Consider the following 22,318-nt stretch of genomic DNA (forward strand, 5'->3'; position numbering starts at 1 on the left):
CCCCGGGAGCAGCGACGCGGGAGCGCACCGCAGGGATCTGCTGGGTTTGGAGACTCCACCCGGGGTCGGGTGCCAGAGAGAGAAACGCGCGGTCACAGGCCGGGTGAGCACGGAGTGCGGCTGGAGACCGGGGAGATGGGGAGTGACTGACAGCTTTTCTCTGGGGGCTCACTGAGGAGCGGGGCCCCGAGTTCTCGGCTCCTCCGGGGCGGAGATTGGGAGGCCGCCATTTTCACTCTCCGCCTCCAAAGCTGTACGGAAAGCTCGCAGGGAACAAAAGCCCCGGAGAGCAAACCGGAGCAGATTACTTAGCCTCCACCGGGCAAGGGTGGGGCAATTCCGCCTCCGGCAGAGACATTTGGAAACCACGGCAACAGGCCCCTCCCCAGAAGATCAGCGAGAACAGCCAGCCAAGACCAAGTTTACCGATCAATGAGAACGGCAGAACTCCAGCGCTAGGGGAATACTGCACATAGACTTCATGGCTTTTTTACCATGATTCTTTAGTCTTTCAAAGTGAATTTTTTTGGTAACTGTCTTTTTTTTTCTTTTTCTTTTTCCCTTTTTCAACCAACATCTTATGAATCCCTTTTTTAAAAAAAACATTTTTATTTTTCATTTTTAGAGTCATATTCTATCCCTTCATAGTAGTTACCCGTATTTTTGGCGTATATATATAAGTTGTTCTCTCTTTAAAATTTTGAGATAGTTTCTTCTAACAGATCAAAATATACCCTAAATCTCTACTGTATGGTTTTTTTTTCTACTCCTCTGCCTGATCACATTCTCTCCCTTTTTTTTTAATCCTCTTCTTTCTTTTTTTCAAACAACTTCTTATCAATTCCTTTTATAAAATTTTTTATAATTTCCATCTTTACAGTCATATTCCATCCCTTCATCATATCAACCCTTATTTTTGTACATATATAAGTTTTTTTTTCTTTAGAATTTTGGGAGGCACTTTCTTCTAACAGACCAAAATACACCCAAAATCTAGTGTGTGGCACTGATCTATATACCAGCCTGATCATATTTGATCACATTCTGTTTTTTTTGTTTTGTTTTGTTCTGTTTTTGTTTGTTTTTATCTTTATCTTTTTCTTTTTTTTCTCTTTCCCTTTCTTTTCCCACTGCTTCAGGTCTTTTCTGATTTGTTTAGAGTATATTTTCTGGGAACGTTGTTACCCTGTTAGCATTTTGTTCTCTCATTAATCTATTCTCCTCTGGACAAAATGCCAAGACGGAAAAAATCACCTCAACAAAAAGAACAAGAGGTAGTACCGACTGCCAGGGACCTACTCAATACGGACATTAGTACGATGTCAGATCTAGAGTTCAGAATCATCACTTTAAAGATACTAGCTGGGCTTGAAAAAAGCATGGAAGTTATTAGAGAAACCCTTTCTGGAGAAGTAGAAGAACTAAAACCTAACCAAGTAGAAATCAAAAAGACTATTAAAGAGGTGCAATCAAATATGGGGGCACTAACTGCTAGGATAAACGAGGCAGAAGAGAGAATCAGTGATACAGAAGACCAAATGATGGAAAATAAAGAAGCTGAGAAAAAGAGAGATAAACAACTACTGGATCACGAGGGCAGAATTCGAGAGATAAGCGATAACATAAGACGAAACAACATTAGAATAATTGGGATCCCAGAAGAAGAAGAAAGAGAGAGAGGGGCAGAAGGTATAATGGAGCAAATTATAGCAGAGAACTTCCCTAATTTGGGGAAGGAAACAGGCATCAAAATCCAGGAAGCACAGAGAACCGCCCTCAAAATCAATAAAAATAGGTCAACACTCGGACATCTAATAGTAAAACTTATGAATCTCAGAGACAAAGAGAAAATCCTGAAAGCAGCTCAGGAGAAGAGATATGTAACCTACAATGGTAGAAACATTAGATTGGCAACAGACCTATCCACAGAGACCTGGCAGGCCAGAAAGGACTGGCAGGATATATTCAGAGCACTAAATGAGAAAAATATGCAGCCAAGAATACTCTATCCAGCTAGGCTGTCACTGAAAATAGAAGGAGAGATAAAAAACTTCCAGGACAAACTAAAACTAAAGGAATTTGCAAACACAAAACCAGCCCTACACGAAATCTTGAAAGGGGTCCTCTCAGCAAAGAGAGAGCCTAAAAGCAACATAGACCAGAAAGGAACACAGACAATATACGGTAATAGTCACCTTACAGGCAATACAATGGCACTAAATTCATATCTTTCAATAGTTACCCTGAATGTAAATGGGCTAAATGCCCCAATCAAAAGACACAGGCTATCAGACTGGATTAAAAAACAAGACCCATCGATATGCTGTCTGCAAGAGACTCATTTTAGACCCAAAGACACCCCCAGATTGAAAGTGAGGGGGTGGAAAACCATTTACCATTCTAATGGACACCAAAAGAAAGCTGGGGTGGCAATCCTTGTATCAGATGAATTAGATTTTAAACCAAAGACTGTAATAAGAGATGAGGAAGGACACTATATCCTACTTAAAGGGTCTATCCAACAAGAAGATCTAAGAATTGTAAATATCTATGGCCATAACATGGGAGCAGCCAATTATATAAGGCAATTAATAACAAAAGCAAAGAAACACATCGACAACAATACAATAATAGTGGGGGACTTTAACACCCCCCTCACTGAAATGGACAGATCGTCTAAGCAAAATATCAACAAGGAAATAAAGACTTTAAATGACACACTGGACCAAATGGACTTCACAGATATATTCAGAACATTCCATCCCAAAGCAACGGAATACACATTCTTCTCTAGTGCCCATGGAACATTCTCCAGAATTGATCACATCCTAGGTCATAAATCAGGTCTCAACCGGTACCAAAAGACTGGGATCATTCCCTGCCTATTTTCAGACCACAATGCTTTGAAACTAGAACTCAATCAAAAGAGAAAAGTCGGAAAGAACCCAAATACATGGAGGCTAAAGAGCACCCTACTAAAGAATGAATGGGTCAACCAGGAAATTAAAGAAGAATTAAAAAAATTCATGGAAACCAATGAAAATGAAAACACAACAATTAGATTTTAAACCAAAGACTGTAATAAGAGATGAGGAAGGACACTATATCCTACTTAAAGGGTCTATCCAACAAGAAGATCTAACAATTGTAAATATCTATGGCCCTAACATGGGAGCCAAAATCTTTGGGATGCAGCAAAGGCAGTCCTAAGAGGAAAGTATATAGCAATACAAGCCTTTCTCAAGAAACAAGAAAGGTCTCAAGTACACAACCTAACCCTACACCTAAAGGAGCTGGAGAGAGAACAGCAAATAAAGCCTAAACCCAGCAGGAGAAGAGAAATAATAAAGATCAGAGCAGAAATCAATGGAATAGAAACTAAAAGAACAGTAGAACAGATCAATGAAACTAGAAGCTGTTTCTTTGAAAGAATTAATAAGATTGATAAATCCCTGGCCAGACTTATCAAAAAGAAAAGAGAAATGACCCAAATCAACAAAATCATGAATGAAAGAGGAGATCACAACCAACACCAAAGAAATACGAACAATTATAAGAACGTATTATGAGCAACTCTATGCCAGCAAATTAGATAACCTGGAAGAAATGGATGCATTCCTAGAGATGTATCAACTACCAAAACTGAATCAGGAAGAAATAGAAAACCTGAACAGACCTATAACCACTAAGGAAATTGAAGCAGTCATCAAAAATCTCCCAAAAAACAAAAGCCCAGGGCCAGATGGCTTCCCAGGGGAATTCTACCAAACATTTCAAGAAGAATTAATACCTATTCTTCTGAAACTGTTCCAAAAAATAGAAATGGAAGGAAAACCTCCAAACTCGTTTTATGAGGCCACCATTACCTTGATCCCAAAACCAGACAAAGACCCCATTAAAAAAGAGAACTACAGACCAGTATCCCTGATGAACATGGATGCAAAAATTCTCACCAAAATACTAGCCAATAGGATCCAACAGTCCATTAAAAGGATTATTCACCCTGACCAAGTGGGATTTATCCCTGGGCTGCAAGGTTGGTTCAACATCCGCAAATCAATCAATGTGATACAGTACATTAACAAAAGAAAGAACAAGAATCATATGATCCTCTCAATAGATGCAGAAAAAGCATTTTACAAAGTACAGCATCCTTTCTTGATCAAAACTCTTCAGAGTATACGGATAGAGGGTACATACCTCAATATCATAAAAGCCATCTATGAAAAACCCACAGCGAATATCATTCTCAATGGGGAAAAGCTGAGAGCTTTCCCCCTAAGGTCAGGAACACAGCAGGGATGTCCACTATCACCACTGCTATTCAACATAGTATTAGAAGTCCTAGCCACAGCAGTCAGACAACAAAAAGAAATAAAAGGCATCCAAATTGGCAAAGAAGAAGTCAAACTCTCACTCTTTGCAGATGATATGATACTTTATGTGGAAAACCCAAAAGACTCCACCCCAAAACTGCTAGAACTCATACAGGATTTCAGTAAAGTGGCAGGATATAAAATCAATGCACAGAAGTCAGTGGCATTCGTATACACCAACAACAAGACAGAAGAAAGAGAAATTAAGGAGTCGATCCCATTTACAATTGCACCCAAAGCCATAAGATACCTAGGAATAAATCTAACCAAAGAGGCAAAGGATCTGTACTCAGAAAACTATAAAATACTCATGAAAGAAATTGAGGAAGACACAAAGAAATGGAAAAACGTTCCATGCTCATGGATTGGAAGAACAAATATTGTGAAGATGTCAGTGCTACCTAGAGTAATCTACATATTCAGTGCAATCCCCATCAAAATACCATCCACTTTTTTCAAAGAAATGGAACAAACAATCCTAAAATTTGTATGGAACCAGAAAAGACCCCGAATAGCCAGAGGAATGTTGAAAAAGAAAAGCAAAGCTGGCGGCATCACAATTCCGGACTTCCAGCTCTATTACAAAGCTGTCATCATCAAGACAGTATGGTATTGGCACAAAAACAGACACATAGATCAATGGAACAGAACAGACAGCCCAGAAATGGACCCTCCACTCTATGGTCAACTAATCTTTGACAAAGCGGGAAAGAATGTCCAATGGAAAAAAGACAGTCTCTTCAACAAATGGTGTTGGGAAAATTGGATAGCCACATGCAGAAGACTGAAACTGGACCATTTTCTTACACCACACACAAAAACAGACTCCAAATGGCTGAAAGACCTCAATGTGAGACAGGAGTCCATCAACATCCTAAAGGGGAACACAGGCAGCTACCACTTCGACCTCAGCCGCAGCAACTTCTTCCTAGAAACATCGCCAAAGGCAAGGGAAGCAAGGGCAAAAATGAACTATTGGGACTTCATCAAGATAAAAAGCTTCTGCAAAGCAAAAGAAACAGTCAACAAAACCAAAAGACAACAGACAGTACGGGAGAAGATACTTGCAAATGACATATCAGATAAAGGGCTAGTATCCAAAATCTATAAAGAACTCATCAAACTCAACACTCAAAGAACAAATGATCCAATCAAGAAAAGGGCAGAAGACATGAACAGACATTTTTTCCAAAGAAGACATCCAAATGGCCAACAGACACATGAAAAAGTGCTCAATATCGCTCGGCATCAGGGAAAGCCAAATCAAAACCTCAACGAGATACCACCTCACACCAGTCAGAATGGCTAAAATTAACAAGTCAGGAAATGACAGATGTTGGAGGGGATGAGGAGAAAGGGGAACCCTCCTACACTGTTGGTGAGAATGCAAGCTGGTGCAGCCACTCTGGAAAACAGTAGGGAGGTTCCTCAAAAAGTTGAAAATAGAGCTACCATATGATCCAGCAATTGCACTACTGGGTATTTACCCCAAAGATACAAAAGTAGGGATCCGAAAGGATACGTACACCCTGATGTTTATAGCAGCAATGTCCACAATAGCCAAACTGTGGAAAGAGCCAAGATGTCCATCGACAGATGAATGGATAAAGAAGAAGTGGTATATATACACAATGGAATATTATGCAGCCATCAGAAGGAATGGGATCTTGCCATTTGCAACGACGTGGATGGAACTGGAGGGTATTATGCTGAGCGAAATAAGTCAAACAGAGAAAGACATGTATCATATGACCTCACTGATATGAGGAATTCTTAATTGCAGGAAACAAACTGAGTGTTGCTGGAGTGGTGGGGTATGGGAGGGATGGGGTGGCTGGGTGATAGACACTGGGGAGGTTATGTGCTCTGGTAAGCGCTGTGAATTGTGCAAGACTGTTGAATCTCAGATCTGTACCTCTGAAACAAATAATGCAATATATGTTAAGGAAAAAAAAAAGATAGCAGGAGGGGAAGAATGAAGGGGGGAAAATCGGAGGGGTACACGAATCATGAGAGACGATGGGCTCTGAGAAACAAACTGAGGGTTCTACAGGGGAGGGGTGGTGGGAGGATGGGTTAGCCTGGTAATGGGTATTGAGGGCACGTTCTGCATAGAGCACTGGGTGTTATGCACAATGAATCATGGAACACTATATCTAAAACTAATGATGTAATGTATGGTGATTAACATAACAATAAAAAAAGAAAAAAGAAAGAAAAAAATTAAAAACTCTACGGAAGGTCATTACATAAGATCTAGATGGAGGGAAAGGCACATTGTGTTCTCGGTGGGGGTGGGGGGACCGAATGTCAGCATGTCAGTACATAACACATTTTTATGTAATTCAAAGCTATTCTCATCATGAAAATCTTAAAAGAGAACAGTGAGGTACTGACAGAGCTATTAACATATATTAGAAAGTTATAATAATCAAAACATGGTGTGGGGCTACAGGGTGGAAAAACGAACTAACACGTGAAGTCCAGAAACAGCCCCAAGAAAATATGTAAATGTGACAGAAAACTAGCTAACACTTACCGAGTGCTTTCTAAGTGCCGAATACTATTCTATGTGTTTTCATGGCTTAATCTATTTAATTCTCTCAAAACCCTGTGAGATAGTACTGTTCTTTCACCCATCTTCTAGATTGAGGGGGTGAGGCACACAGAGACTAAACAACTTTCACAGCACATGGAGTGAGTGGCCGTAAGTGGGAGCAGAGCTTGGAGACTGGCTTCAGAGCCCGTGCTCAGAACCAGCATCCTGGGCCCGCTCTGCACTCGGTGGGCGTCCTCCCCCGGCAGTGGGGAGGAATGCAGTCCGTAGTAAGTGATACTGGGGATGCTTGAGCCCTGCTTCACATCACGTATAAAAACACATGGCAGGTGAATTAAGAGCCAAATGTTTAAAGACTAAATCGCAAAAGTATTAGACAAAGATATAGGTGTATTTATGTAACACTGGGGTGGGGAGGGCCTTCTTACGCAAAGCAGGAAACCCAAAAGCAATAAAGGAAAACCAATACATGTAGTTAAGAAAACAAAGAACTAAAATCTTCTATGACAAAAGCAACAAAAGACAGATGACATATGCTATACTTATAACAAAAGGATACTAACTTGATATACAAAGAGCTCCTTTAGATTAATCATAAGACAAAAATAAAGCATACACATAGGCAATCCAAAGAAGAGACAATGCACAGAGGCGAAACTCACCAGTGGTCAGGGAAAGGCAGATTAAGACCACAAAGGGGTCCAACTTAGGGATTTTTAGATTGTTAAAAATAGAAAAGATCAGCATGACCAGGTATGTCATATGTATACACATGCAACTGGAAAATTGCACCGAAAATTACTATAAAATTGTGGGACAGGATTTTTGTTAGTATTTCTTAAAATGAAACTGCAAATTAGACCCACCAATGTGAGTTCTGGAACTTAATGTGACAGTAATGAAAGCACCAGGACATCAAGCGGCTTGTCCAAGACTGCTTCCAGTAACACTGTTGGTAATGCCAAAGGCAGACAGACAGGTGAGAAACAAGCTGAATGTCCATCAGTAGGGGAATGGCTGAATTCACACACAGCTAGAAATATGTGGCAATTTAAGAATGAGGAAATCAATGAGATATGATTTCAGGACGTTAGACTGACCCACATGAGAATGTCTCAAGATGCAAAGTATGTCAACAATGCAGGGAAATTGCAACCCTCAAAAACAGCTGTTAGGGGGTGAAAACTGGCAGAATCTCTTTAAAAGACAACTGGCAATATCTAGAAAACTTAAAATGTGGTCTGCAATCCTGCAAGTCTATTTCTAGGAATATTCCCTGGAGAAACTCTTCCATGACAGCACCAGAAGATGTACGAGAAAGCTCCCTGAGGGGTGGCTTGCGACAGCCGGGAATTAAAGACGGTCCACCTGTGCATCAGCCGGAGCGAGGGTGAGCCTGGCGGTTCATTCATATAATGGTGTGCTGTACAGAAGCTAAATGAATGGATGACACCTATGTCAACTGACTGCCCTTCAAAACAGAATAATGAGTGAAAAAAGCAAGTTGCGAAGTGATTACATACTATAGATCACAGACCACCACACTATACGCTGCTCTGTCTGAGCGCATCATCTAGGTATATGCACTCACAGTGAGAACAGGGCAGTGGGTGATGACCTGTGTGGGCCTCTCCATCTCCCTGTTTGGCTGACTGAGGGATGAGGGCCAGCTGGACCTGCAGCTTTCTGACAGACTGGAGACTATGCTTACTTTACCTCCAAACTCTCACCTAGAACTCCGAGAGCTTATGTGAAAGAGGAACCCCTAGATTATGCAGATGATGCAAAGTTCAGTATTTCCTGAACGGAAGCAGAGGGAGGCATCTGAAAAGGACCGATCAGTGGAAGGAGGAAGAAAAAATGACGATTAGATCTAAGAAGGGGGAAAACTGCTTCACCAGAAAGCTCTTGGCCCATCTCCCTAGACCGTGCCAAACCCTATCCCTGTGAGACAAACACACCACTGAATCCACCGCTCCCTAGGAAAGGGGCATTTTCCAAAGGGTGCTCCACAGAGTACTTGTTCTGCAGGATGTTGAGAATCGTATGTCAGATTCTCTTGTGAAACACTGGGCTAAAAAAAATTAAGCACAGTTCACCAGCACAGAACTTCTCAGAATTCTCAAAGCTTATATGCATTGGGAACCTCCAGGAGGGGGATGTGATTTCCCGAACTTGTCTTATCATGGGGACAAAGTTTTGGGACCACTACTCCAGGGCGTACTTTGGAAAATACTGAGTTAAGACAACATGCCTGTAGACTACTTTATCAGCCATTAATATCTTAGTCTGAATTACAGTGGAACTGATAAAACTTGCTGTCTACTCATCTAACAGGACAAAAACTAGCCCGATTCTCTGAAAGTTGTTTAGCATCACCACAATCTAAGATTCCTTCTTCCCACAGGGCCAAAAATACATGGAGTGATCACTGCTGGGGCTTTGATAGGGGTGGCTGAAGTGGGGAGGAAAGCTGAGGCAGGAACATAGAAAAAACAATCCTCAAAAAGTTGAAAATAGAGCTGCCCTATGACCCAGCAATTGCACTACTGGGTATTTACCCCAAAGACACACATGTAGTGATCCGAAGGGGCACCTGCACCCCAATCTTTATAGCAGCAATGTCCACAATTGCCAAACTATGGAAAGAGCCCAGATGTCCACTGACAGATGAATGGATAAAGAAAACATGGTACATATATACAATAGAATACTACTCAGCCATCAAAAAATGAAATCTTGCCATTTGCAATGATGTGGCTGGAGCTGGAGGTTGTTGTGCTAAGCGAAATAAGTCAATCAGAGAAAGACAATTATCATATGATCTCACTCATATGTGGAATTTAAGAAACAAAACAGAGGAGTACAGGGGAAGAGAGGAAAAAAATAAAACAAGACGAAACCCAGAAAGGGAGAAAAACCATAAGAGACTCTTAATCATAGGAAACAACTGTAGGGGAGGGGGGTGAGGGGATGGGGCAACTGGGTGATGGACTTTAAGGAGGGCACATGATAAAATGAGCACTGGATATAAGACTGATGAATCACTGACCTCTACCTCTGAAACCAATAATACATGATATGTTAATTAATTGAATTTACATAAAATAACAAATAAAGTGGGAAGAAATAAATTACTTCAGAAAAAAAAGAAATAACAATCCTTTAAGATGGGAAGGGTGGTGCAGAGCTCTCAGACAATGCCTTGTGCGCTGTACCAAATACAAAAGTCTCAGAACGCATCATAGGGTGTCTAAGCTGAGAGGCTCACACTCAAGTGTCTTAAAACAAATCACAAATTCATAAATCTTTAACATTACTCAAGTCAAATCAGATTACCTTCCTTCACCTGATATAAAGACATAAAAGTTTTAAACATTTTATTATAAAATCAAATATATAAATACATGTATGTATGTGTGTGTATGAATATATACGTACAGACACATGTGGAAAAATGAACAAAACATCTCTATAACCAACATCCAGACCGAGAATCAGAATGTTACCAGTAACCCCCCACTGCACCTGCTCCCCACTCAATCTCCCCCAATCACCATCCTCCCTTTTATGAGAATCATTTCCTTGCTATTATTTATTGTTCCACTGCTATATAACTTTCCATAAACAATATAATTCCAAACTCTACGGAAGCCGTGTCTGGCTTCCAGTGATCAACACCGTATTTGTCAGGTTTGCCCGTGTTGCTCTGTGTAACAGCCATTCATTGATTCCCCTTCTTTTGCTTTATTGGATTAAAAAAACCTGACATACTACATATTCCTTGTAAGAAGCTACACTATAGAGGAATACGTGAAAAGGTGTAATGGTCATCAGTCCCCAAAAGCCCCTCCACAGCCCAGGTAAACATGCTGATTGTTTAGCACAATTCCTTCCATTCCTCCCCCTTGGAAGGAGTCACAAATTCAAATGTCTCCAATAGCCAAAGTAGGACATGAAAGATGCCTTGATGATAGACAGGTGCTGGACTGAGAAAACCTGGGGAATAAGAACCCTGTTTACTTAGGGCTCCAAAATGGCCATGAGAGAAATTTACAGGCTGGATACAGCCCACTGACCATTTCCCTGATGAGCACTCTAGATCATATATTGTTTTCAAAAACAGCTATACTGAAATATAATTTACATACAATAAAATTCATCCCTTAAAAGTATCCAATTAAAGGATTTTTAGTATACTTACAGACTTGTGCAACCTTCACCAAACTCTAATTTTGGAATATTTTCACCCCAAAAGGAAACCCTGTGCCCATTAATAGTCACTCCCCATTCCCCATCTCCATCTGCCAGCCCTGGGCAAATCAATAATCTACTAATCTGTGTTCACAGACTTGCCTGTTCTAGACATTTCATATATATAGAATCATACAGTATGTAGTCTTTTGTAAATGACTTTTCTGTTTAGCATAATGTTTTTGAGGTTCATCCATAGTTTAGCATAGATCCATAGTTCATTCCTTTTTAATGCCAAGGAGTATTCCATCATATGGATATACCACATTTTGTTTATCCATTCATCAGTTAATGGAATTTAGGTTGTTTCCACCTTTGGGCTATTATAAATAACGTTGCTATGAATATTATACAAGTTTGCATGTGTGGGGCTATGTGTGTAGAGGGACACCTATTTTCATTACTCTTGTGAACCACATGATACCATATGCAAAAGAAAAAAGGGGTAGAATTGCTAGTAGTAAGTCTGTTTAAGATTGGAGAAACTGCTAAACTATTTTTCAAGGTGGCTGCACCATTTTACATTCTACCGGCAATATATGAGGGCTCCGGTTTCCCCACATCCTCACCAGCACTGGCTATTGTCTGTCTTTTTGATTCGAGTTATCCTGGTAGGTGTGAGGTAGTTTTTATTATGGTTTTGATTTGCTATTTTCCTGATGATTAATGGTGTTGAGCATCTTTTCAGGTGCTTATTGGTCATTCATATATTTTCTCTGGAGAAGTGTTGATTTGTTCTTTTTTTTATGGCCAAAATATATTCCATGGTATAGACATACCACATTTTATTTATACATTCATGAGTTAATGGACACTTGGGTTATATTCACCTTTGGTTATTATGGATAATGTAAACATTCATATACAAGTTTTTGTGTGGACATATGTTTTCACTTCTTTTAGGTATATTCCTAGGTGTGGAATTGCTGGACCATACAGTAACTCTATTTAATAATTTGAGAAACTTGGGGCGCCTGGGTGGTACAGTCAGTTAAGCGTCCAACTCTTGGTTTCTGCTCGGGTCGTGATCTCAGTGTCGTAAGACTGACCCCCCCACATTGGGCTCCATGCTCAGTATGGGGTCTACTTGAGATTCTCTCTCCCTCTGCCCCTCCCACTCCTGCTCTGTCTCTAAAATAAGTCAATAAATCTTTAAATAAAGATAATTTGAGTAAATACTAGACTGTGTTCTAAAGCAGCTGCACCATTTTACACTCCCACAAATAGTGTATGAGGGTTCTGATTTCTCCACACCTCCACAACTCTTGTAGTTATCTAACTTTTTTATTTTAGACATCACAGTAAGTGTGAAGTGGTAATGATTTGCATTTCCCTGATGAATAATGATGTCAAGCATCTTTTCATGTGCTTACTGATCATTTGTATATCTTCCTTGGAAAAATGTTTATTCAGGTCCTTCTCCATTTTTAAATTAGATTGTCTTTTACTCTTGATTTATAAGAGCTCTTTATATATTGTGGGTACAAGTCCCTTATCAGATATATGATTCACATATATTTTATCCAATTCTGTGGGTTGTCCTTCACTTTTTTAAAAAGATTTTATTTATTTATTTGAGAGAGAGAGCTGGAGAGAGAAAAAGAGCACGAGAGGGGTAGAGGGAGAGCCTCTTCAAGCAGACCCACCTCTAAGTGTGGAGCCCAGTGTGGGGCTTGATCCCATGACCCATGAGATCATGACCTAAGCCAAAACCAAGAGTTGGATGCTCAACCGACTGAGCCACTCAGGCGCCCTGTCTTTTCACTTTCTTGATGGTATCCTTTGAAGCACAGAAGTTTTAAAATTTGGTGACATCAGTTTATCTATTTCTCCTTTGTTGCTTATGCTTTTGTCAAATCTAAAAATCATTTGCCAAATCCAAGGTTATGAAAGTTGACCCGTCTTTTTCAATGTTTTACAGTTTAAGCTCTTACATTTACATATTTGATCTATTTTAAGTTAATTTTTGTACATGGTGTAAGGGTCCAATTTCATTCTTTTGCATGTCGCTAGTCAGTTGACCAACACCATTTGTTGAAAAGACTATTTTCTTCTCCATTGAACTGTCTTGCTGCCTCCATGGCTTATTTCTGGACTCTCAATTCTATTTAATTGCTCTATATATCTAGCCTTATGCCTATACCAACCACATTGTCTTGATTCCTGCAGCAGGGTAGTAATTCTGATATTGGGAAATGTGAGTTCCCCAACTTTGTTTTTTTTTTTTTTTCAAGGTTGTTTTAATATTCTGAGTTCCTCATATTTCCATATGGATTTTAAGATAAGCTAGTCAATTGCTGCAAAAAAGTCACCTGGGATTTTGATAGGGATTGTGTTAAATTTGTACATTGCTATGGGGAGTATTTTTTTTTTTAAGATTTTATTTATTTATTTGACAGAGAGACACAGCGAGAGAGGGAACACAAGCAGGGAGAGTGGGAAAGGGAGAAGCAGGCTCCGCGCTGAGCGGGGAGCCTGATGCAGGGCTCGATTCCAGGACCCTGGGATCACGACCTGAGCCAAAGGCAGACGCTGAACGACTGAGCCACCCGGGCGCCCCGCTATGGGGAGTATTAACCATTTTAATAATATTAAGTCCTCTGGTCCATGAACATAAGAGGTCTTTCACCTTATTTAGGTCTTCTTTAATTACTTTTAACAATGTTTTGTAGTGTTCATTGTATAAGTCTTGGACTTCTTTTGTTAAGTTTATAAATATTTTATTCCTTTTTTTTTTTTTATTTGAGAGAGAGACTGAGAGAGAGAGAGCATGAGAGGGGGGAGGGTCAGAGGGAGAGGCAGACTCCCTGCTGAGCAGGGAGCCTGATGTGGGACTCGATCCAGGGACTCTGGGATCATGACCTGAGCCGAAGGCAGACGCTTAACCGACTGAGCCACCCAGGCGCCCTGTATTTTATTCCTTTTGATGCTATTGCACATGGAACTGTATTGACCTTGTATCCTGTAATCTTCCTGGCTTAGTAGTTCCAATTTTTTTTTTTAAGATTTTATTTGAGAGAGAGTGATAGCAAGAGAGAGCATGAGCAGGGGGTGGGGGGGTGTGGCGGAGGGGCAGAGGGAGAAGCAGGCTCTCCCCTGAGCAGGGATTTCCCCCCTGGGGGCTCGATCCCAGTACCCTGTTCCAATAATTTTTTGGTGAATTCCTTAAGATTTTCCACATACAAGATCATGTCATCTGTGAATGGCAACGGTTTTACTTATTGCTCTTTAATGTGGGTGTCCTTTGTCCCTTCTTGCCTAATGGCCCTGGCTAGAACCTCCAGTACAAATATTGAATAGAAGTGGCAAAAGCTGACATCTTTATCTTGTTTCTGGACCTTAGGAGGAAAGCATGTGGTCTTTTCCCATTAAGTATGATGTTAACTGTAAATTTTTTTTTACAGATCCCTTTAACAGGTTGAGAAATTTCCCTTTAATTCTTATTTTTCCAGGGGCGCCTGGGTGGCTCAGTCGGTTAAGCTTCTGCCTTCAGCTCAGGTCATGATCCCAGGGTCCTGGGATTGAGCCCCCGGGCGGGGAGGGGGGGAAATCCCTGCTCAGCGGGAGCCTGCTTCTCCCTCTGCCACTCCCCCTGCTTGTGTCTCTCTCTCGCTGTGTCTCTGTCAAATAAATAAATAAAATCTTAAAAAAAAATTCTTATTTTTCTAGTGTTTTTCAATTATGAAAGGGTGTTGGATTTTGTCAAATGCACTCTTGTGTGTCTTCTGAGATTATCATGTGTTTCTTTTTCTTTACTCTATTTTTATGGTGCATTACATACCTGATTTTTGGATGTTAAGCCAAACTTCCATACTTAGGATAAATCCTACCTGATCATATTGTATCATGCCTTTTACGTGCTGCTGGATCCAGTTTGCTAGTATTTTGTAGAAAATGTTTGAATCTATACCCATAAGAGATATTGGTGTATAGTTTTCTTATGATATGTCTGATTTTGGTATAATAGTGATCTCATCCAATGAGTTGGGACATGTTCCCTCCTCTTCTGTTTTCTGGAAGAACTTCGCAGGATTGCTATTAATTAACCAGCGAGGCCGTCTAGGCCTGGGCTTTTCTTTGTGAGAGGTTTCAAAATTACTAATTCAATCTCTTTGCTTGTGATTGTTTTATTCAGATTATTTATTCCTGAGTCAGTTTTGGTCACTTCTGTCTTTTTAGGAATTTGTCCATTTTACCCAAGTTATCTAATTTGTTGGTGTACAGCTGTTTATAGTATTCCCTTTGATTCGTTTTAATTTGTGTGAAGTGGGTACTGATGCTCCCTCTCTTATTTTTAAGTTTTTTTATTTTATTATGTTATGTTAATCACCATACATTACACCATTAGTTTTTGATGTAGTGTTCCATGATTCATTGTTTGCATATAACACCCAGTGCTCCATGCAATACATGCTCTCTTTAATACCCATCACCATGCTAACCCATCCCCCCACCCCCCTCCCCTCTAGAACCCTCAGTTTGTTTCTCAGAGTCCATAGTCTCTCATGGTTCATCTCCCACTCTGATTTCCCCCCCTTCATTCTTCCCCTCCTGCTATCTTCTTCTTCTTCTTTTTTTTTTAACATATAATGTATTATTTGTTTCAGAGGTATAGGTCTGTGATTCAACAGTCTTACACAGTTCACAGCGCTCACCATAGCACATACCCTCCCCAATGTCCGTCACCCAGCCACCCCATCCCTCCCACCCCCCACCACTCCAGCAACCCTCAGTTTGTTTCCTGAGATTAAGAATTCCTCATATCAGTGAGGTCATATGATACATGTCTTTCTCTGATTGACTTATTTCACTTAGCATAATACCCTCCACTTCCATCCATGTCATTGCAAATGGCAAGATCCCATTCCTTTTGATGGCTGCATAATATTCCATTGTGTGTGTGTGTGTGTGTGTGTACATATATACATATATATATATATACACCACATTTTCTTTATCCATTCATATGTCGATGGACATCTTGGCTCTTTCCATAGTTTGGCTATTGTGGACATTGCTGCTATAAACATCGGGGTGCACGTACCCCTTCAGATCCCTACATTTGTATCTTTGGGGTAAATACCTAGTAGTGCAATTACTGGGTCATAGGGTAGCTCTGTTTTCAACTTTCTGAGGAACCTCCATACTGTTTTCCAGAGTGGCTGCACCAGCTTGCATTCCCACCAACAGTGTAGGAGGGTTCCTAATTTTAATAATTTGAGTTCTCTCACTCTTTTTTCTTGGTCTGTTAAAGATTTGTCAGTTTTGTTGTAGATTATATGTCCCTTTTACAATCGAATTATTATCAGAAGACATAAGAAGTGAGGGGTAATCTCTACCATGGGAGGTGAAAGAACATTAATGTAAATCCAAGCTTTGGCTGCCCCATTCCTCCTAAATGCCGATATGGTTGACCTCAAGTTTTTTCCATAATGCTCTACCATCTCTCCCTGGAGTGGTGGTCAAGGGGAGCTGCGGGTTGGGGAGCACTCCAGGGAACTGGTGGCATGGCCATCATTTACCAGCAGTGGTTGGCCATAACCCGTGGGCACAGTTTATTTATGGACGTTCGGTCTGATGTCATAACTCACCGATACTGTTTTTGCCGTGTTTCCAGCTCTTTACGTCTGTGCTGCTTGAGAATGTGAATTTGGTCATCGCAGGCCAACTTTGCTGTGAGTAAAGGACAGGATTGTGAGAAGAGCCACGAAGGTAACAAGGTCCAGTATTTGGGTTCCCCTCCCACACCCTACCCATGCACCATCTTTACCTACCCGAGAACAGCCCCTTCCCCCACCCCCACTCATACTGAGGACACTGGGGTCTAGGGAGGTTGAACAGCTTTGCATTTGAACTTTGCCCAAGGTCACACACCTAATTAGTGGATTTTCAACACAAGATTCAAATCTTGTGTTCTTAGCCTCTCCCATTATAAAAGACAAACGCAGTTCCCTCTCTTTCTGCCTGTTCACTCAGCAAGCCGGGGGCCCTCGGGGCACTGAGAATCACGTCCAGATACATGAGCCAGGCTTGGTTCTTGTCAGGCATCATGGGGGCAGGCCAACGATTCTCTGACTCTCCAGCAGGCACAGGGCATAGAGCAAGTTGCCTTAGCTTCCTCACATGTAAAATGGGGAAAATAATGCCTATTTTTAGGGTCATGATGGAGATTTAGTGAGTACTTCACACAGTGCTTGGCACCCAGTAAGGTGGAACAATAATTAATATTATTGTCCTCATAATCATGATGGACCTGAGCTGCTTCTTCCTCCCTCTTAGCGCAGATTCAAAGGTGTCTTGGTTCTCATTTCAGGAGTGGGGTAAGTGGCTTAAGGGCAGGGTCAAGCTGCTCAGGGCCTTTAGAGTAGGACAGGCTGGTTCATGATTACCCTTTATACTGTTATTTAAGGTAAAGCCTGTGAACACAGTGGGAGCCCAGACTAGTAGGATTCCAGAGCATCTCCTGAAAAGGGGGCCTATAATAGTGCTTCTCCAGCTCTCTGTGGTTTTTAAAATTTCCATTCCATCACAGACTGATATTTTTGCAAAATATAATAAAAATTAACTATTGGAAAAATGAAATAAAAAAAAACCCAAAGACATTCAAAACACAAGCCCTGTTTTTAGTATAAGATGCAATAATCATAGAATAATTCTTGCAAGTTGCTATAAAAAGCTTGTAAGTGTCTACTTTCAGACCAACACCCAACAGTTCTTAGCCCACACTCAGAGTCCCTTCTGGCTGAGGCAGCTCCAGCCCAGGGCTGGGAACTGGGGCCCAGAGAGGAGGATCAATGGAGCACCTCTTTGTTCTCCAGTGGGGATGGAAAGCTATCCAGTAGGGGCGGCCGGAGGCCACTGAAGGCAAGATGAGTATTAACTGTAACAACAGCTGTCACTGGCTGTACAAGACACTGTTATAGGCACCCGACATTCATCATCTCTAATCCACCTCAAAGAAACAGCCTCTTAGGCACCTGGCTCTGAGAAATTGGGTCTCTTCAGTTTCAGTGGTATGAGTAAGTCAGAACATGTGGAACTGCACATACCAAGTGTCAAAAGGCATAAACTCCATTTCTCTTGGACATTCCACCCTGGTGGCTGATGGAACCTTTGGGAACATAGCAGGTGACCTCAGGTGACAAGACCTAGACTGAATGCCCCAGAGTTCGGGAGAAGGGGTTGATGAGTGCCTTACTGAAGCTGTCTTTTCACAGAGCTGCTCTGGATCCTGGGACCACAGTGACGGCCCTCTGACCATTATGTTCATGCCAGGTGCCGTGGTGAAGTATTAGATGGCAGAGGTTACCATGTCGCTTGTGGGCTGGGCCCCTTCATTTCCAGTTGTCCCAAGATTGGTTGTTGTGCTATGTGGTTGATTAAAGATGGCCATAAATTCTTTGACGTTCTTTCCATTGAGAGGTGGGGGTCTGTGTCCCCTCTAAGTCTGGATAGGCTCTGTGACTGCTTGGACCAATAGAATATGGTGGAAGTTACCCTCTGCCAGCTTCCAGGCTCAGGCAGGAGAGACTGGCAGCTTCCACCTTCTGTCTCTTGGAGTACTTACTCTTGGAAGCCAACCACCACATAAGACCACCCTGTGACCACCCAGTTGTGAGAAGCCCAACGCCATAGAAAAGGCTTGAAGAATGAGATTCCAGGTGGAAAGAGAGGCCAAGGAGCCCTTAGGCACTAGACATGTGAGAGAAGAACCATCTTAGAAGTGAGCCTTCTAGTCCTTCCCCCTCAGCCGATGCTTCATGGCTCACAGACGAACTGCCCCAGCTGAGCCTTTCCCAGATCTCTGACCTATAAGATCATGTGCAAAATAAAAAGGCTGTTTAAAACCACTCAGACTGTTACACAACAATCAACAAGTGGAACATACTGGATGGACAGCTTCTATGTGTCCCTCCAGATCTACCCTTCACCTTGTCCTGTCCCTGAAGGCCCTGATCTTGTCCTTGATTGGAATGAATTGCAACAATGGGCTTCACATTGGGTTCAGCCACTGGGAAGCCTGACCAGAGAGAGGAGGGCATGGGAGAATGAGGAGAGTGTTTCCCCAGGCTGTCTGCATCTCTAGTGGGGGCCACAACTACTCTCAAGGACACTCCCCTTCTGGGATTAATCTGGCATTCTTTCCCTCCCCTCACCCCACCTGGACTAGCAGTGCTAATGGCCTGCACATTGGTGTGTTCCTCTGCACACTGACCTACACCCTTCTAAACATCCTCATTTGAATGTGCCATATGTTTTTTTGCTGGAAAGGGATTCAGGATCTGTGGGAAGAAGGACTGTACGCAGGAGGGAGACTTGGAGCTAGTGTTTTTCCAATACTAGAGAAAGAGAAGAACCCTATCCACAACTGTTCACATTCTGGCCACTACAAGACAGAGTGAATTTTGTGGGTTTTTTTTTGTTTTTGTTTTTTTTTTGGCATGAGGTCAGGAGACAAAAATCCTTCTAGCTCTAATCATTCAGCTCAGAAATATTTTTGGAATTTGGTTTCTTAAATTCCATGTGAGAAACAATGGGATGTGGCCTGATAGTTTAAGAACACTAGGTAGAAAAGAATTTTTCCTCCTCTGTCTTGGTTTTCTTAGCTAAAAAATGGGGGTAGTAATCATTCCCATTTTACCTACCCCACTGAACTCTGTAAAGAATGAATGATCTAGTGATAGGAATGCACTGTCGACTAGGAAGTATTAAACATCTCACGGGTAAAACATCTGTCCTCCTCGTTATTCCAGTGGTACACAGCTTTGAAGACTTCTCATTCTGGGTTTAGAGTGTGAGCAAACTGAAGGGCCATGACTTGAACCAGACAGAATTTTGCCAAGGCATGGGTTTGACTCTCACATGTTAAGAGGCTACTACGCAAGGGGGAGTCTTTCACGGGAACAGTGGCCTTAGCTGAGTTTTGCCATCCATTCCGCTCTCTGTTCCTCCGCATCAGGCCAACTGCCTGTCTCTTATGAGGAATGCTCTCCCAAAGAAGTGCCAGATTGGGGTCTGCACATTTGAGGGTCTTGCTTAAGAGGGTAGATTTTAGGTTCTTTTCTCTTTAGCAAAATGTAGGACTTCAGGTGTAACAATCGGTGACCATGACCGCCAGGCCTGGCCACAGCCCCTCTAGGCTGGCCCTTGGGCCACCCCTATCAATCTCTTCCCTTGCCAGGCCTGTGTGGGGTGCCCTGGAGCCCAAGCCCCACTATAGCCCACAGAGAGGAGAACTGGAGAATTCACCTGGAGAACTGCCTGTCTAAGGAGATGTCCTGCAGGTACTTGCTATGAGGGACCCTCTGACAAAAAGGGAGTCATAAGCTTGCCTCTGAAGGACTGCAGCCCAGAGGGAAGACAGCTGAGCATGTGGCTGGGGGCCTCCCACCCCACCCTCTGAGTGTGGGGTTTATTACTCCCCTGAGGAAGGTCATACCACCTGCAGGTGCATCGAGGCACAGAGCAGCAGTGTTATTATTCCCATGAATACAGTTCTTGGAGGAAAGAGGGCCTGCAAGCCCCCTGGTTCCTGGGAAGCTCAGGGAGTGGAAGGGGCTTGAGCCACTCACCGCGTCCATCTCTCAGGACAATCTCGCCCTCACCGGTGATCCAGCGGTAGCAAGGGAACTCAATGTAATCTCCACAGGGCGTCTTCAGCGTGATGTACTTCAGGTACCAGTCGTCATGGAGCCAGTACTTGCGCTTCTCGATTTTGACTAGCTGGATTTCGCCCAGTTCTTCATCCACTGTCACGACATAAGAATCAACCTGAGAGGAGAAAAAGGCAAATCAGGTTGTCTGGGGGTTTCCTGAGCCTTTGTATCACCCCTTAGTTCATTTAGCCAAGATGTCTGCCGAATGCCTGCCCTCACAAGGCTCTGTGCTGCACCTGGGAGGCAGAGATGGACAAATCCTGGCCTCTGCCTTAATGGAGATGGAGGTCTCGTGAGTAAGGGATGGATGGTGCTGCTCAGAGAGGGACATTCTGCTGTCTGCCCATGGTCAGGCTGGAGGAGGGGAGACTCCAGCAGGGGTGCCCTCTGCTAGGCTGTGCTTGGTGAGGGTCCTCTTCAGCTGCCCCTGCTCACAATGAGGGCAGGGCGGCTGCTGGCCTTCCCACTCTAAAGGCTGGCGAGGGCAAACTAGACCTTGCATGCTGGGCAGCCCTTTACATCTTACGAAGGGCTTGCTGACAATTGCTGTAGACCCCCACAATGACGTGAGGATGAGGGGCAGTCATGACTGTGTCACAGATGAAGATATTGAAGCTTACTAAGTCCCACTTCAGCTATTCATTGACAGAGACGGAATTCTAATCCAGACCTTTCTAGCACAGCCACTCCATGTCTCTCTTGTTCTCTGGGGAACAAATAACTGAGTGAAAATGGGGAGGCTCAAGTGCAAGTGAAGTTGCATAGATGCACATCATCCTAGGGCATCTGCTATTCACTTAGCCACAGAGAGGTCAAGAAAATCAGATAAGCAACACCCATGACATCTGTGGCACAGTGGTGGGCTGAGGCTGGTCTCGCTGCTAGAAGGTACCACTGCAGGCCATGGGCAGCCTGCCCACCAGGTCCCTGGGACTGAGCTGCTCAGTGCTTCCTGCTGCCAGGTTCCTGACTCGAGGAGACAGGCAGGCATGGTGGCAGTGCTGGGCAACCCTCCTGAGGCTTTGGGGTAACCTGTGTGTCTGCAACTCTCGATGGCAGAGGGAAAGGAAGGAAGAGAGCTCAAGTATTGCATTGGGTGTTCTATACACCAGCAGGGTTGGGAAACCCTGGACTCGGTGCTTCTCGATTTTGCGGGTCTTCCTTAAGAGGGTAGATTTTAGGTTCTTTTCTCTTTAGCAAAATGTAGGACTTTAGGTGTAACAATCGGTGACCATGACCGCCAGGTCTGGCCACAGCCCCTCTAGGCTGGCCCTTGGGCCACACCTATCAACCTCTTCCCTTCCCAGGCCTGTGTGCGGTGCCCTGGAGTCCAAGCCCCACTATGGCCCACATTTCTCTCTTCTTTTCTGCTCCAATTTCTCCCTCTCACTCTGTCTTCCAGTCCCCCCAGTTCCCTCTTCTCTGCTCCACAACCTCCTGAGGTACTTTCTAAGCCAGATTTCACCAATACTTGA

The 22,318-nt window shown here is 42.7% G+C and overlaps 1 protein-coding gene across 1 annotated transcript in view; it reads right to left on the minus strand.

Annotated features, from left to right (window-relative positions):
- Positions 1–22,318, minus strand: part of ALOX5 (arachidonate 5-lipoxygenase) — a gene marked incomplete in the record, with an annotated part of 75,356 nt that overhangs the window by 48,290 nt on the left and 4,748 nt on the right. Inside the window, 2 exon segments of the mRNA XM_035024086.1 lie at positions 16,779–16,860; positions 20,760–20,958. Coding sequence (XP_034879977.1) covers positions 16,779–16,860; positions 20,760–20,958 — 281 coding nt within the window.

The sequence above is a fragment of the Mirounga leonina genome, unplaced genomic scaffold (genome assembly GCF_011800145.1).
Source record: "Mirounga leonina isolate KUSES-001 unplaced genomic scaffold, KU_Mleo_1.0 Mir_114, whole genome shotgun sequence".
Taxonomy (NCBI): Eukaryota; Metazoa; Chordata; class Mammalia; order Carnivora; family Phocidae; genus Mirounga; species Mirounga leonina.